Here is a 14,210-nt window from a genome sequence, read left to right as displayed (position 1 = left end):
AACACTGACATCTACTACTAACCAAACACTGTCACTACTACTAACCAAACACTGTCACTACTACTAACCAAACACTGACATCTACTACTAACCAAACACTGTCACTACTACTAACCAAACACTGTCACTACTACTAACCAAACACTGTCACTACTACTAACCAAACACTGTCACTACTACTACCCAAACACTGACATCTACTACTACCCAAACACTGATATCTACTACTAACCAAACACTGACATCTACTACTAACCAAACACTGTCACTACTACTAACCAAACACTGTCACTACTACTAACCAAACACTGACATCTACTACTACCCAAACACTGTCACTACTACTACCCAAACACTGTCATCTACTACTACCCAAACACTGACATCTACTACAAACCAAACACTGTCACTACTACTAACCAAACACTGACATCTACTACTAACCAAACACTGTCACTACTACTAACCAAACACTGACATCTACTACTACCCAAACACTGTCACTACTACTACCCAAACACTGACATCTACTACTAACCAAACACTGATATCTACTACTACCCAAACACTGTCACTACTACTAACCAAACACTGTCACTACTACTACCCAAACACTGTCACTACTACTACCCAAACACTGACATCTACTACTAACCAAACACTGTCACTACTACTAACCAAACACTGACATCTACTACTAACCAAACACTGTCACTACTACTAACCAAACACTGACATCTACTACTACCCAAACACTGTCACTACTACTACCCAAACACTGACATCTACTACTAACCAAACACTGATATCTACTACTACCCAAACACTGTCACTACTACTAACCAAACACTGTCACTACTACTAACCAAACACTGTCACTACTACTAACCAAACACTGTCACTACTACTAACCAAACACTGACATCTACTACTACCCAAACACTGTCACTACTACTAACCAAACACTGTCACTACCTCTAACCAAACACTGTCACTACCTCTAACCAAACACTGTCACTACTACTAACCAAACACTGTCACTACTACTAACCAAACACTGATATCTACTACTAACCAAACACTGTCACTACTACTACCCAAACACTGTCACTACTACTACCCAAACACTGATATCTACTACTAACCAAACACTGTCATCTACTACTAACCAAACACTGACATCTACTACTAACCAAACACTGACATCTACTACTAACCAAACACTGACATCTACTACTAACCAAACACTGTCACTACTACTAACCAAACACTGTCACTACTACTAACCAAACACTGACATCTACTACTAACCAAACACTGTCACTACTACTAACCAAACACTGTCACTACTACTAACCAAACACTGTCACTACTACTAACCAAACACTGTCACTACTACTACCCAAACACTGACATCTACTACTACCCAAACACTGATATCTACTACTAACCAAACACTGACATCTACTACTAACCAAACACTGACATCTACTACTAACCAAACACTGTCACTACTACTAACCAAACACTGACATCTACTACTACCCAAACACTGTCACTACTACTACCCAAACACTGTCACTACTACTACCCAAACACTGACATCTACTACAAACCAAACACTGTCACTACTACTAACCAAACACTGACATCTACTACTAACCAAACACTGACATCTACTACTAACCAAACACTGACATCTACTACTACCCAAACACTGTCACTACTACTACCCAAACACTGACATCTACTACTACCCAAACACTGTCACTACTACTAACCAAACACTGTCACTACTACTAACCAAACACTGTCACTACTACTAACCAAACACTGTCACTACTACTAACCAAACACTGTCACTACTACTAACCAAACACTGTCACTACTACTAACCAAACACTGATATCTACTACTAACCAAACACTGATATCTACTACTACCCAAACACTGTCACTACTACTAACCAAACACTGTCACTACTACTAACCAAACACTGTCACTACTACTAACCAAACACTGTCACTACTACTAACCAAACACTGACATCTACTACTACCCAAACACTGTCACTACTACTAACCAAACACTGTCACTACTACTAACCAAACACTGTCACTACTACTAACCAAACACTGTCACTACTACTAACCAAACACTGTCACTACTACTAACCAAACACTGTCACTACTACTAACCAAACACTGTCACTACTACTAACCAAACACTGATATCTACTACTAACCAAACACTGTCATCTACTACTAACCAAACACTGTCATCTACTACTAACCAAACACTGTCATCTACTACTAACCAAACACTGTCATCTACTACTAACCAAACACTGTCACTACTACTAACCAAACACTGACATCTACTACTAACCAAACACTGTCATCTACTACTAACCAAACACTGTCATCTACTACTAACCAAACACTGTCATCTACTACTAACCAAACACTGTCATCTACTACTAACCAAACACTGTCATCTACTACTAACCAAACACTGTCATCTACTACTAACCAAACACTGTCACTACTACTAACCAAACACTGACATCTACTACTAACCAAACACTGACATCTACTACTAACCAAACACTGTCATCTACTACTAACCAAACACTGACATCTACTACTAACCAAACACTGTCATCTACTACTAACCAAACACTGTCATCTACTACTAACCAAACACTGTCACTACTACTAACCAAACACTGTCATCTACTACTAACCAAACACTGTCATCTACTACTAACCAAACACTGTCATCTACTACTAACCAAACACTGTCACTACTACTAACCAAACACTGACATCTACTACTAACCAAACACTGTCATCTACTACTAACCAAACACTGTCATCTACTACTAACCAAACACTGTCATCTACTACTAACCAAACACTGTCATCTACTACTAACCAAACACTGTCATCTACTACTAACCAAACACTGTCACTACTACTAACCAAACACTGACATCTACTACTAACCAAACACTGTCATCTACTACTAACCAAACACTGTCATCTACTACTAACCAAACACTGACATCTACTACTAACCAAACACTGTCATCTACTACTAACCAAACACTGTCATCTACTACTAACCAAACACTGTCACTACTACTAACCAAACACTGACATCTACTACTAACCAAACACTGTCATCTACTACTAACCAAACACTGTCATCTACTACTAACCAAACACTGTCATCTACTACTAACCAAACACTGTCATCTACTACTAACCAAACACTGACTTCTACTACTAACCAAACACTGTCACTACTACTAACCAAACACTGTCACTACTACTAACCAAACACTGTCATCTACTACTAACCAAACACTGTCACTACTACTAACCAAACACTGTCACTACTACTAACCAAACACTGTCACTACTACTAACCAAACACTGTCACTACTGCTAACCAAACACTTTCATCTACTACAAACCAAACACTGTCATCTACTACTAACCAAACACTGTCATCTACTACTAACCAAACACTGTCATCTACTACTAACCAAACACTGTCACTACTGCTAATCAAACACTGTCACTACTGCTAACCAAACACTGTCACTACTACTAACCAAACACGGACACTACTACTAACCAAACACGGACACTACTACTAACCAAACACTGACATCTACTAGCTGGTGCACTTCCCAATTCTCTGGCCAATGTTACTCCCATGTTAGGTTATTCAAGTTCCCTGGAAACTGTTCAGATATGAATGACCATGTCCTTAACGCTGCTGTTGCCACTTTGTACATTATGCACATTATGCATTATGCTTTGTCTGTCTGTGTGGGTGTGCTTGTGGCATGCAGTGTATTGTGTGAGGCTTCTACAGTGCATGTGTATGTGCACTTAGTATCCTCATTCTGAGAAGTCACATGACCCCCCCTGCTCTGCTCTGTTTCTCAACATACCTTGTTGCTGAGTTTTAGAGGGTAGAATCCGGGACATTCCCTTTCTGCGCTAGTCTCCATCTCCCTGGCTGTCTCTCTCTCTCTGATCGTCTCTCTCTCTGATTTTATCTCAGTACATTGTGAGTTGACCCCTCCTATAACTGCATAAATTATACAAATTATTGAAACTTGTAAAGAACTAGTAAAATAAGCTCTTCCATGGTATGGTAAGGGACTTTGTTAGTCTTTCCTGAGAAGTTGCACAACTAGAACATTAACAGGAAGTACACCCTATGCACACCTCTAATTTCTCTTTGTTTTTACCTTCTCCCCTCCTGTTCTTTGTATCCTTATCTTTGTCTGGCACACAACCACCCTTTCAAGGCTTTTCCTCATACCTAGAACTCTCCCCTCCACTCCTCTGTTCTTCTGGTTTATCTGCTCATGTCATTGGAATGTAACTCTGTGGACACACAGCCAGCAGGGGAGAGGGAAGGGATTTTCCCGTCTATCCCCTTGTCTTTACCGCTTCCAGCTATTCCTCTCCCTGGCTTTCTTACCCTACGCTCCCCCTTCTCTCCCTCCCCATACTCTGCCCCTCTTATCTGTGCTGTTTTTGTATGTCATTCTGGAATGGTTTACAGGAAGCTAGTACTAAACTCAATGAACTTTGGAATGTTTTTGGACCACCATAAAAGCCTTTATTTGACCTGTGTCTTTGATTAAGTATTGTGACATGTTGCCGGTTACGTCCTTTACGGCTTCATGTTCAGGGACATTCTAGGAAGCACATTATGACTGAGTCAGACTGTTGGTAGTTCATGGGAGGTCAAACACTAGGGTGTGTGTGATCAGTCATGACTGACGATTCAGGGAAATAGGAGTGTTTTCTCAGGAAGTGAAGGCCACTGGCATTTCACCAGTGTTTTCTCCCGCCGGCGCTTTGGTATTTTACTGCTGTTCTTTACTGGAACACAGCCTCACACACACACACACTGTAAGTACATGCTTTTCCTGAATCAAAAGTGAAACTAAATGATCATCCTGACCACTGAGATTGTTCAGTATGATTACTAAGTGACCTCCCTAAACCCTTTCTGCATGCCTCTGGACATTGGACCACTGACAAAGTTAACATTTTTCAAATCAGGTTTTATGAATCATTGGCCATCTCTGGAAGATCCTGGATTGCTCCAGTGCTTTCAGTAAACCCGTGTTGGAATCTGCAATCCCCTGCATAGTGGCATGTCTCTGGAATTTGACCTGGCTCGAAACAGCATCACATTCGACCTGGCTCGAAACAGCATCACATTCGACCTGGCTCGAAACAGCATCACATTCGACCTGGCTCGAAACAGCATCACATTCGACCTGGCTCGAAACAGCATCACATTCGACCTGGCTCGAAACAGCATCACATTCGACCTGGCTCGAAACAGCATCACATTCGACCTGGCTCGAAACAGCATCACATTCGACCTGGCTCGAAACAGCATCACATTCGACCTGGCTCGAAACAGCATCACATTCGACCTGGCTCGAAACAGCATCACATTCGACCTGGCTCGAAACAGCATCACATTCGACCTGGCTCGAAACAGCATCACATCCGACCTGGCTCGAAACAGCATTAGTTCTTTCAAATACTTTAGGTGCACCTAATTTTGAAACTACAAAAAAAATGTATGGGGCTGTATCTTCACCATCTAGCTGATTTGTATTTTGGACTTTGATGGTGTGTTTACCATGCCGTGTGGCGTTTATCTTTGTCTGCCGATGTCCAAATCTGATGAAGCCAGAAAGCCCTCTGCTGGGCAGCTCTGGTTTGTTTAGGGACTTATGCCCAACCTTATCTAGCCCACCGTTTATAAGCTCTTGTGACCTTCCCCCTGCAGAACTGGATGGAGATGAAACGATGCGATTCCATTAACAGGAGTAATATACTATTCCTCCTCATCTCTTCTTCCTCTGCTATTGGTTTACAAAAAATGGTTTACCTCATTTATAAACCATACATATGTACAAAATATAGCCCCAAACATGCATTCACGCAAACATTGGCATTTATCATTCATGACTCTGCAAAATTTAGACCATGTGTGTACATTTTCTAGTGGTTGAAGTATTGCATTGCAAGCAGGAAGGAGATTAGTATTTTGTGCAAATAGGGGATATGATGGACACGCTTATTCATAACAATAAACAAGGTAATAACAAGATGCAATCATTTGCCTTTAGTGAGAATCTATTTAATTTATCTTTGAATTTTAAAATAATTAGAAATAGGCATCTAATTCCTGGGCTATTATTTTTCATTTCCATGATCATTGCATAAAGAATGCCTCACCTTTTCTGTGATGGTTTAATACCCACGAGGTAGCATAGGCCTACCTCGTGGGTATTAAAAAAAGAGTAAAGAGTAAAGGGGCACACAACCGGGAAACATACGTATGTATGGCGTGCGCCAAGTTTATAAATCTCAATATGTTTGTGCATGTGCTGTCTTTTCAGAAATGGTGACCGCAGATATTTAGTGTGAAATGTACAGTTATGACGCCCTGGTTTTCATTTGTTCTTGTTTAATGATTGTCTAAAGATGAATTTTCTGTCTCCCTCTTTCTCAGACCCCTCTTCATCTGGCTGTGATTACCCATCAGGCCCACATGGTGGGGGCGTTGCTGCGTGCGGGTGCTGACCCGGGGGCTCTGGACCGTAACGGTCAGACAACGGTCCACCTCTGCTGTGAACACGGCCAGCAGGCCTGCCTCTCTGTCGTCCTTTCCCACCCCTCCATTTTGACTTGCCTGGAGGTCAGGAACTATGAGGGTAAGTTACTACTGCTACTAAGTTGCCCTCAATTCTGTTTCAATTGAGACAATGCAGGGGATTAATTTAAATTCAATTCATAAATTCTATATTCCTCTTAACTTTCCAATGTGACCTAATTGACAGTCCATAGAAGAAACAGACAGCTCCTTTGTGGTAGTCATGCCAGACATGACTAAAACAATAATAGATCTATGATGTATACTACTACCCCAAATAAAGCCAGTAACCCTCCCACAATGTTTACAACATTCATGCCTAATGTACAGGAATTCACATATTGTGGGAATATTTCTGTGTTGCGACACATACTAACATTATATGTAGCACACATTATCCCCCCTGTTTGACTCATGCTGTAGGTCCCATGGTGGTGGGCGTATGAGGCAGAGAGGGGAATAGGGCATTTCCTGCTGTTGTGGTCTGTATGCCAGTGTGACAAGTCTGGGCACAGCATGGTTTGCCTTGTACTCAAAACAGCAGAAAACCCCTAGAATACACATGGGCTCTGGAGCGTGTGCGCGTGTGATTCCCTCCCTAACTGCTTACCCCCCCCCTCTCTCTCTCCAGGCCTCACACCTCTCCACCTAGCTGTACAGGGTGGACACAAGGAGCTGGTCAGAATGCTGCTGGATGCTGGGGCAGACATCAATGCTATGGTCAGTCACCTTCCTCCCCCACCTAACTCTCCATCTCTCCCCTTAATGCTGGGCCATTTCTAGTGGGCTTTGAGTTATTCTGGCATACTGAATCATCTAGTTACCCAATAATACTCAATTAATTCCAGTTCCACTTTACAGAGTCCCCATTCTCCTCTCTCTAAGCAGGACATCAAGAGTGGCCACAGTCCTCTCATACACGCAGTAGAGAACCACAATATGGACATGGTGCACTTCCTCATTGAGGTAAGGCTACGTGTGTTATATGTGACTCCAGCTGTTCCAGCTGTTCTACTGAAGTCAGCTCATCTATTTTTAAAATGGTCTGTAGATCCTCCCCTGTTCCCCTTTAGGTTTATCTTTCCTTTCTGGGAAGATGATTTACAAGAAATGTTCAAAGTGATTCTGTTTAGTTACACATCGCCATCCAAGACTAACCGTGTTACTTATTTTGACATCTTCTAAACAATCTCCCACTTCCTCTCTCCCTGCCCCCTCCTCATCAGAATGACTGTAATGTGAACGGCCAGTCGTACAGTGGGAACACGGCCCTGCACAGTGCCTGTGGGCGAGGCCAGGTAGACACAGCCAGGCTGCTACTGAAGAACAGAGCCGACAGCAGTGTGAAGAACTACCACAATGACACCCCGGCGATGGTGGCCAAGAACAAGAAGGTGAGAGAAGAAAATGAATGCACTGGATCTATGGAAGAGGGTCGTTTCCCCCCCTCTATTTCACAATAGCTTTACACATGTGTTGGAGAATAAAAAGTGAAGTTAGTGGGTTAAATGAACGATAGTGTGGACATAGGACTGAACTAATCCTTGTGGGTGCTTCCCTCTAGTGGCTGTACCTAATAACAATTTTCTTGTCATCACAACAACAAACTGTACCAACAATAAAACACAAATAATCTAAGGAATGCGATCACTCAGTAGCAGGCCCCACAGATGCCGTGAACTCACTAGTTGTCATTGCAGCACTGTTAATGTGTGTCCTCTCAGGTAACCTCACCCTTTAGATCTCTGTTCTCAGGTAACAGATGTACTACGAGGGAAGGGCTCCAGAAACCAGCAGCCCAAAGCTCAGCAGTGTGTACCAGCCTCACCACACAGGAGCACACCCCACTCACAGATTAGAGGTAATGGTGAGACGAGCACGTATTTTGATGTGCATCATGCATTCGGGCACAGTAAACTCATCACATCCCTCCTCTGTCCCCAGGTTCTCCATCTCTCAGCCTTTCACCATTGGCCACTCCCACAGCTTCGCCTCTTCACCGCAGCTCGTCCCATTCCCCCAAGGCACCTCTCACGCCCTCTCCTCACAGCCAATCAGGCCATCAGTCTCCATTGAAGATCCGGGAGAGCAAGCAGCTGCCGATGAGGCTTGACTCCAACAGGATGACTGCAGTGGACATCAGCCTGACCCAGAGAAGGACCTACAGCTACCCTCCAGCAATGCACCACCAGTCCCCCATCACTGATGCTCAAATAGGGCATTTACTCGCCTATTACTCCCCTGGAGTTCAGAGACCTCTTTATCCAGAGCCTCCCTTTATCCTCCTCCACACCAATATCCCTTACCCAGCCACTGTATCTACTGCCTCCCAATCAGATGTCTCCATCATGAGTGTCAGCAGCAGCATGGGCAAAGGTAACAGTTGACAGAGATGCACTTTGTGTCCCTGCTGAGTTGGGTTCCACCACTGTTTGAGTTATTGGTTGGTAACGAGTTTGTTTACTGTTGGACTATAGAGCCTATGCCAGTATGATTATGTACCTCTAGATCTCAGCTGGATGCATTTGTCATGTGACTGCATTAGTCTCCTTACAATTCTACATGCAATGACACCTACACTGGAAGAATGAACGTTACTGCAGTTTCCTGAATAGACTTCATTCAGAACTGTTGTGTGTGTGTGTGATGGGCTGTTTGGAAAGTGGTGCTCCATCTTACTTGAAATTCATGATTCTGTTTTAGCTTTTTCTTTTCTGGTTTACTTTGAATAATATATTGTATAATTGATAAATATTTTTCTACGTCAAGTTATTTTTCTTCACATTCATAGCAGCACACGGACACAGACCCAGTCCTTAATGATCTTTAACATCAAAAACCAAAGATACAAAAGTTGTTTATTATTCTAAATGCATTTCAGAATATTGTCACGGTCTGGTGAGAACTTCAACTCCATTTCTATTACATATTGAAAGTAGTAAGTGTACTCTGAACATTTCATGACTCTAGGACCAGGAAAATGTATTCAAGATACTTCTGAAGTTCAGTACTTGTATATTCGTTAACAGTAAAATATAGCCCTATAGTTTCTGTATTGTTTGGAAATTGCCAAAAATGTAGATGCAGTTATCAGACAGCGACAATATTAGTCTAATCACATGTTGAACTGCATCACCTGATGCTCTCTATTTGTTGGGTATCACATATATACCAGAAGGAAATAGACTTGTGCTACAATATGTAGGCCTGGCTCCATGGTATAGAGTAACCCCCTCGCTCACTCTGCCCCACAATTCACAGTATAGGAGAGTCTCTGAATCCACTAGATACATGACAAGCCCAGGACTGTGTGTTTCTGTGGATGGTCCCAGTGTGTCGGAGGCGGCTGGAGGAGGTCTAGCCAACTGTGACATTGAAGCCACACTGGAACTTGTTCTTCTTTTGGTTAAGGAAGGCTCCCAGGGCCAAGGAGAGAGGCAGGGGCAGCAGCTTCTTCTCCAGGACTGCCCCCACCACCCAGTTACTGTCTACCGAACCTGGAGACGGGGATGGAGGGGAGGGACTGATCAGGAAATCATTCAGACCTGAGACAATCATTGACAAATGGCTCAACTCACTCAATTAATCCTAGAGGTCTGTCTGAATAGCTGTGCTGTCGAGGGACAGACAGTGGCTTACCTTTAAAGAGCAGGTTGGCTTTAGGGAGGTCCAGCTGGTACCCAAACGATACTGCGGTCTCCTGCGTCCGCATGCTGCCCTCAAACTCCACCCCCAGCTGCAGCTGCGTTGGTAGAACGACAACAAGATGGTCTCACAAACAGACCTAGCACTGTGGTGCTACATAGCCTCAAGTATTTCAGTGGGCTAACACCTACATGTCAGAAAAGGCATGGTCCATTAGCATGGTCACGAGATGGTAGGATACCAGTGGATTCTCCCAACTATTTTGCACAGTGATCCACACTAAAGTTTGAGGAGTTTTGTGGTCTAGACTGGGGGCTAGGTGATAGGATAGCTTAGTTTGGGTACCTGGTCATTGGCTCTGTGGTAGTATGTTGCATGAGCACCAGCACCTCCTAGAGTCAATGTGGCAACATAATTATTGCCTGGAGTAAAAACAAGAAGAATATTAATCTCAGTGACCTGACCAGTAAAAAGCTCCTGGCTCTAACAGAAGGTGAGGTGGTGTGGGTCAGAGAGGGTCTCACCTGTGTATCTGCCCATTAGGGAGGTGACTGCTCCCTCCTCCCCAGGCCTCCGGTGGTAGACCAGCTCTCCTCCCAACGCCAGGGCTGGACTGATGGACTGAAGGTAGTGAGCCACGATAATACCTGAGGACAGCAACATCATCATAGATGTTACAGTAGAGCACAAGAATAAAGGACTCATGTCTGAATAATAACCAGCCCGTTCACTCTGTAAACAGAGGCCATCATAACATGTGATCAAAAGGCTGGGTAACAAGAACATTGCTTTAAGTGATTAAGCTTCCACACAAATGTGCTTGTAGGAGAGATGGGTCGTTTTGCCGCATCATGGACCACCAGTGAAGTCTGACGAGAAAACAATCCTACCAGAGCCAAGGAGGACGTCTGGGTTGCCCAGGGTAACAGCAGAGGTGAAGTCATCACCACGATACTCCATGTCACACTGCCAGTTCACAAACTTGTGCTGCTGAGTCTGTTGAAATAAAGGCATTGTTGTAAATGGACAGATGAATAAACAGTAAGTTCAATATACAAACTTCCTGATCCTGGTGTTGCGTTCCACTCTTCACAGTGACGTACCTGGATGGCTATTTTAGAGCGCACGGCGCTGGTGAGCTGGTGGATAACCTGGGCGTTCAGACTACCGGTGTTGTCCATGTCTCCCACCATGACTGGGAAGGACTGGGTGGGGGTTCAACACGTACATTAACAACTTTATTAGAATATAATAATATTAGGGTAAAGTGGCTGAGAGACATTTTCCAGACCAGTCAAGTGACAGTTTACCTCAGCAGGTCCTGTCTGTTGAGTGCCCACGTAGGTGGCACCAAACCGGTAGCCAGATTCAGCCAAGGTGCTGAGAGTGACTGTATGACTGACCTGTAGAACAGATACAGCAGACATCCAATAAAGTATTCTGATCCATATGAAATAGGACAATCACCACCTTGAGCTTTACAGCCTTGAGGGTTTGATCGTTCCTTTTCATTGTATAATAGCTGCAACAGAATGCATACTAACGCTGACTTTAACTTACCGACTGGCTGCATCTAGAATATATATTCCTCTAGCTCCACAACTGACCTGGAAGTGATTACTCAGGCCCTTGTTGACCACCAGTCTCACTCCTTCCATCTGGATGGGGAACACCTCTGAAATGACGTTAGAACCATAGAAATATGGAATGTTTGCTCACAAGTATAATTCATGGGCTGATCTCTCCAGATGACCTGGAAGGAATTGTGTGATCCTTCCTTAACCAATAGCCCCACCCAGTTGATTTCAAAATGGTGAACGTCAATGGCGCTGCCCTTGCTAAACCTGACCTTTGGACACTAGAGTTGTCCAAGTCTATGGTCAAAACAGAAACTATTTAATGAAAACAATTTTAACATTTAATACAATCTAAAATATGAGACAGAAAACATCTTATGTCAGAGGAAAAACACACCTCTCAAATAAATATGAGACAGAAAACATCTTATGTCAGAGGAAAAACACACCTCTCAAATAAATATGAGACAGAAAACATCTTATGTCAGAGGAAAAACACACCTCTCAAATAAATAGGAGCGTAAAATCTGCAACGTCATTGCCCAGTCTATTCGAACAGGAAAGATGCACCTGTACAACGCTGATGACGTACCACATGACTGTGTATGATTCTTACCTTTGCACTTGCGATGACACTCCTCATAGGTACCAGGGTTGGGGGGGGGGCTCCCCGTCTCACCTGCTGGCTGTCCCGGGACAGAGGGGGGAGGGACGGAGGGCATGGAGAACCCTGGGGGGACTGACACCAACCCAGGGGCCCCCTGGACAACGCCACTGCCTGGGGGAGGGGGGGAGCTGGCAGCCAACACACTGCCCATGCTGAAGCAGGATGAGGGAGAGACACAAAGAGAGAGAAGGGGTGAGATACTTGATGTTATGTTAATAGTTCTAGTGGCTAGCTATCCAACTCTACGCATTAACTGGGACAAAGACTAACACAGCTAGGTCAAGGCCAAAGGGTATTTAATTAAGCCAAACACGTAACGTTAGCAAGGTAGCAAATGCCCACCCATACCAACCACAATCCCCTTTCGTTGTGGCCTTAAGTAACCATGTCTTATGCAACCATACCAAACGTAAGATACTGTATCATACATAATGGAGTGTCTCAGATTTACGTACAGAAGAATACGAAATGCTCTGAGACCTGGTCGACTTGACTGACCGTCATTGACTGAGTTAACGTTAGCTTGTTAATGTTGCTAGCGATAAACAATTGCAGCACTGTACATGCTTCTGACAACAAAACTGTAACACCATCAGCTATCTGTAATAAAGAGATCGGTTTTAGAGTTGTCTATTTCATGCAACTGTCCTTCAAATGTGTTAGCGAGCTACTCACGTTGACTGTTTGTGCGTGTCCGGCGGTAATTCTAGCTACACACCTGCAAAGTTCAACCACAACCTTCCGGTGCACGTTTAGGCCCGCCCTCCGTCCCCGATAACCTCATGGATTGGGTAGTGTACCTACAAACTCAACCACCATTGGCCAGCACATCCAACTACTAGGAAAATCCTAAATAATGCGTGTTGTGCTGGGTTCAGGACCTAGTCGGGAACTCTAAAATGACTGATCTACTATCTAGTTGAACACTAAGTCGCTGAACAACTGGAGTATGGGTTGAATGCAACACGTGTATAACTACAGCCAGTAAGCAAATCCAACATTTACGAGTTTCCTACTTCCGACTAGCACCTGAATACGACAGGCTTATTTTGCGCCTTCCAAATCGTTGCTTCATTCATTCCCATGAAGCAAGACATTCCCAGGGTAATTTTATACAGTGCTCGTCTTCCTGTGATTCTTTCTACATGTAGAATGTACAGTACCAGTCAAGTTTGAACACACCTACTCATTCTAAGTTTTAAAAAATGATACACTAGAATAGTGAAGACATAAAAAATATGAAATAACCAAGAACCAAAAAAGGACACCAAGAATAGACTTCCTTGGGCCAAGAAACACAAGCAATGGACATTAGACCAGTGGAAATCCATCCTTTGGTCTAACGAGTCCAAATTTGAAAAAATTTCTTTGAGACGCAGAGTAGGTGAACGGGTGATCTCCGCATGTGTGGTTCCCACCATGAAGCATGAGGGTGGTGTGATGGTGCTTTGCTGGTGATACTGATTTCAAATTCAAGGCACAGTTAACCAGCATAGCTACCACAGCATTATGCAGTGATACAACATCCCACTAGGTTTGCGCTTAGTGGTACTATCATTTGTTTTTCAACAGAACAAATGACCCAACACATCTCCAGGCTGTGTAAGGGC

At 43.5% G+C, this 14,210-nt stretch overlaps 2 protein-coding genes across 7 annotated transcripts in view; one reads left to right on the top strand and one right to left on the bottom strand.

The window, feature by feature from the left end:
* LOC124017945 (B-cell lymphoma 3 protein homolog) overlaps positions 1-11,383 on the top strand; it is a 43,179-nt gene extending 31,796 nt beyond the window's left edge. For all 5 annotated transcript variants that reach the window (XM_046333181.1, XM_046333179.1, XM_046333180.1 and 2 more), the window contains 6 exons: positions 6,571-6,772; positions 7,343-7,431; positions 7,600-7,677; positions 7,938-8,105; positions 8,467-8,572; positions 8,656-11,383. In XM_046333181.1, coding sequence (XP_046189137.1) covers positions 6,571-6,772; positions 7,343-7,431; positions 7,600-7,677; positions 7,938-8,105; positions 8,467-8,572; positions 8,656-9,098 — 1,086 coding nt within the window. In that variant the 3' untranslated portion in view covers positions 9,099-11,383. The remainder of the gene's footprint in view (positions 1-6,570; positions 6,773-7,342; positions 7,432-7,599; positions 7,678-7,937; positions 8,106-8,466; positions 8,573-8,655) is intronic.
* On the bottom strand, positions 9,553-13,720 carry LOC124017948 (mitochondrial import receptor subunit TOM40 homolog). 2 transcript variants are annotated; one of them, XM_046333186.1, is made up of 10 exons: positions 13,276-13,720; positions 12,550-12,752; positions 11,964-12,031; positions 11,667-11,759; positions 11,460-11,561; positions 11,247-11,352; positions 10,881-11,003; positions 10,702-10,778; positions 10,351-10,453; positions 9,553-10,208 (listed from the first exon to the last, which is right to left on the bottom strand). In XM_046333186.1, exons 2-10 carry the CDS (start codon positions 12,749-12,751, stop codon positions 10,069-10,071), a joined length of 1,014 nt encoding a protein of 337 aa, XP_046189142.1. In that variant the 5' UTR covers position 12,752; positions 13,276-13,720; the 3' UTR covers positions 9,553-10,068. The 2 variants fall into 2 exon arrangements, with proteins under 2 accessions (XP_046189142.1, XP_046189143.1); XM_046333187.1 differs by lacking the exon at positions 13,276-13,720 and adding an exon at positions 13,056-13,259.
* Positions 13,721-14,210: the final 490 nt, after the last annotated feature.

This window comes from Oncorhynchus gorbuscha, unplaced genomic scaffold, assembly GCF_021184085.1.
Source record: "Oncorhynchus gorbuscha isolate QuinsamMale2020 ecotype Even-year unplaced genomic scaffold, OgorEven_v1.0 Un_scaffold_35:::fragment_2:::debris, whole genome shotgun sequence".
NCBI lineage: Eukaryota > Metazoa > Chordata > Actinopteri > Salmoniformes > Salmonidae > Oncorhynchus > Oncorhynchus gorbuscha.
Note: the sequence above shows the minus strand (reverse complement) of the source record. Positions and strands in the feature narration are given on the sequence as shown.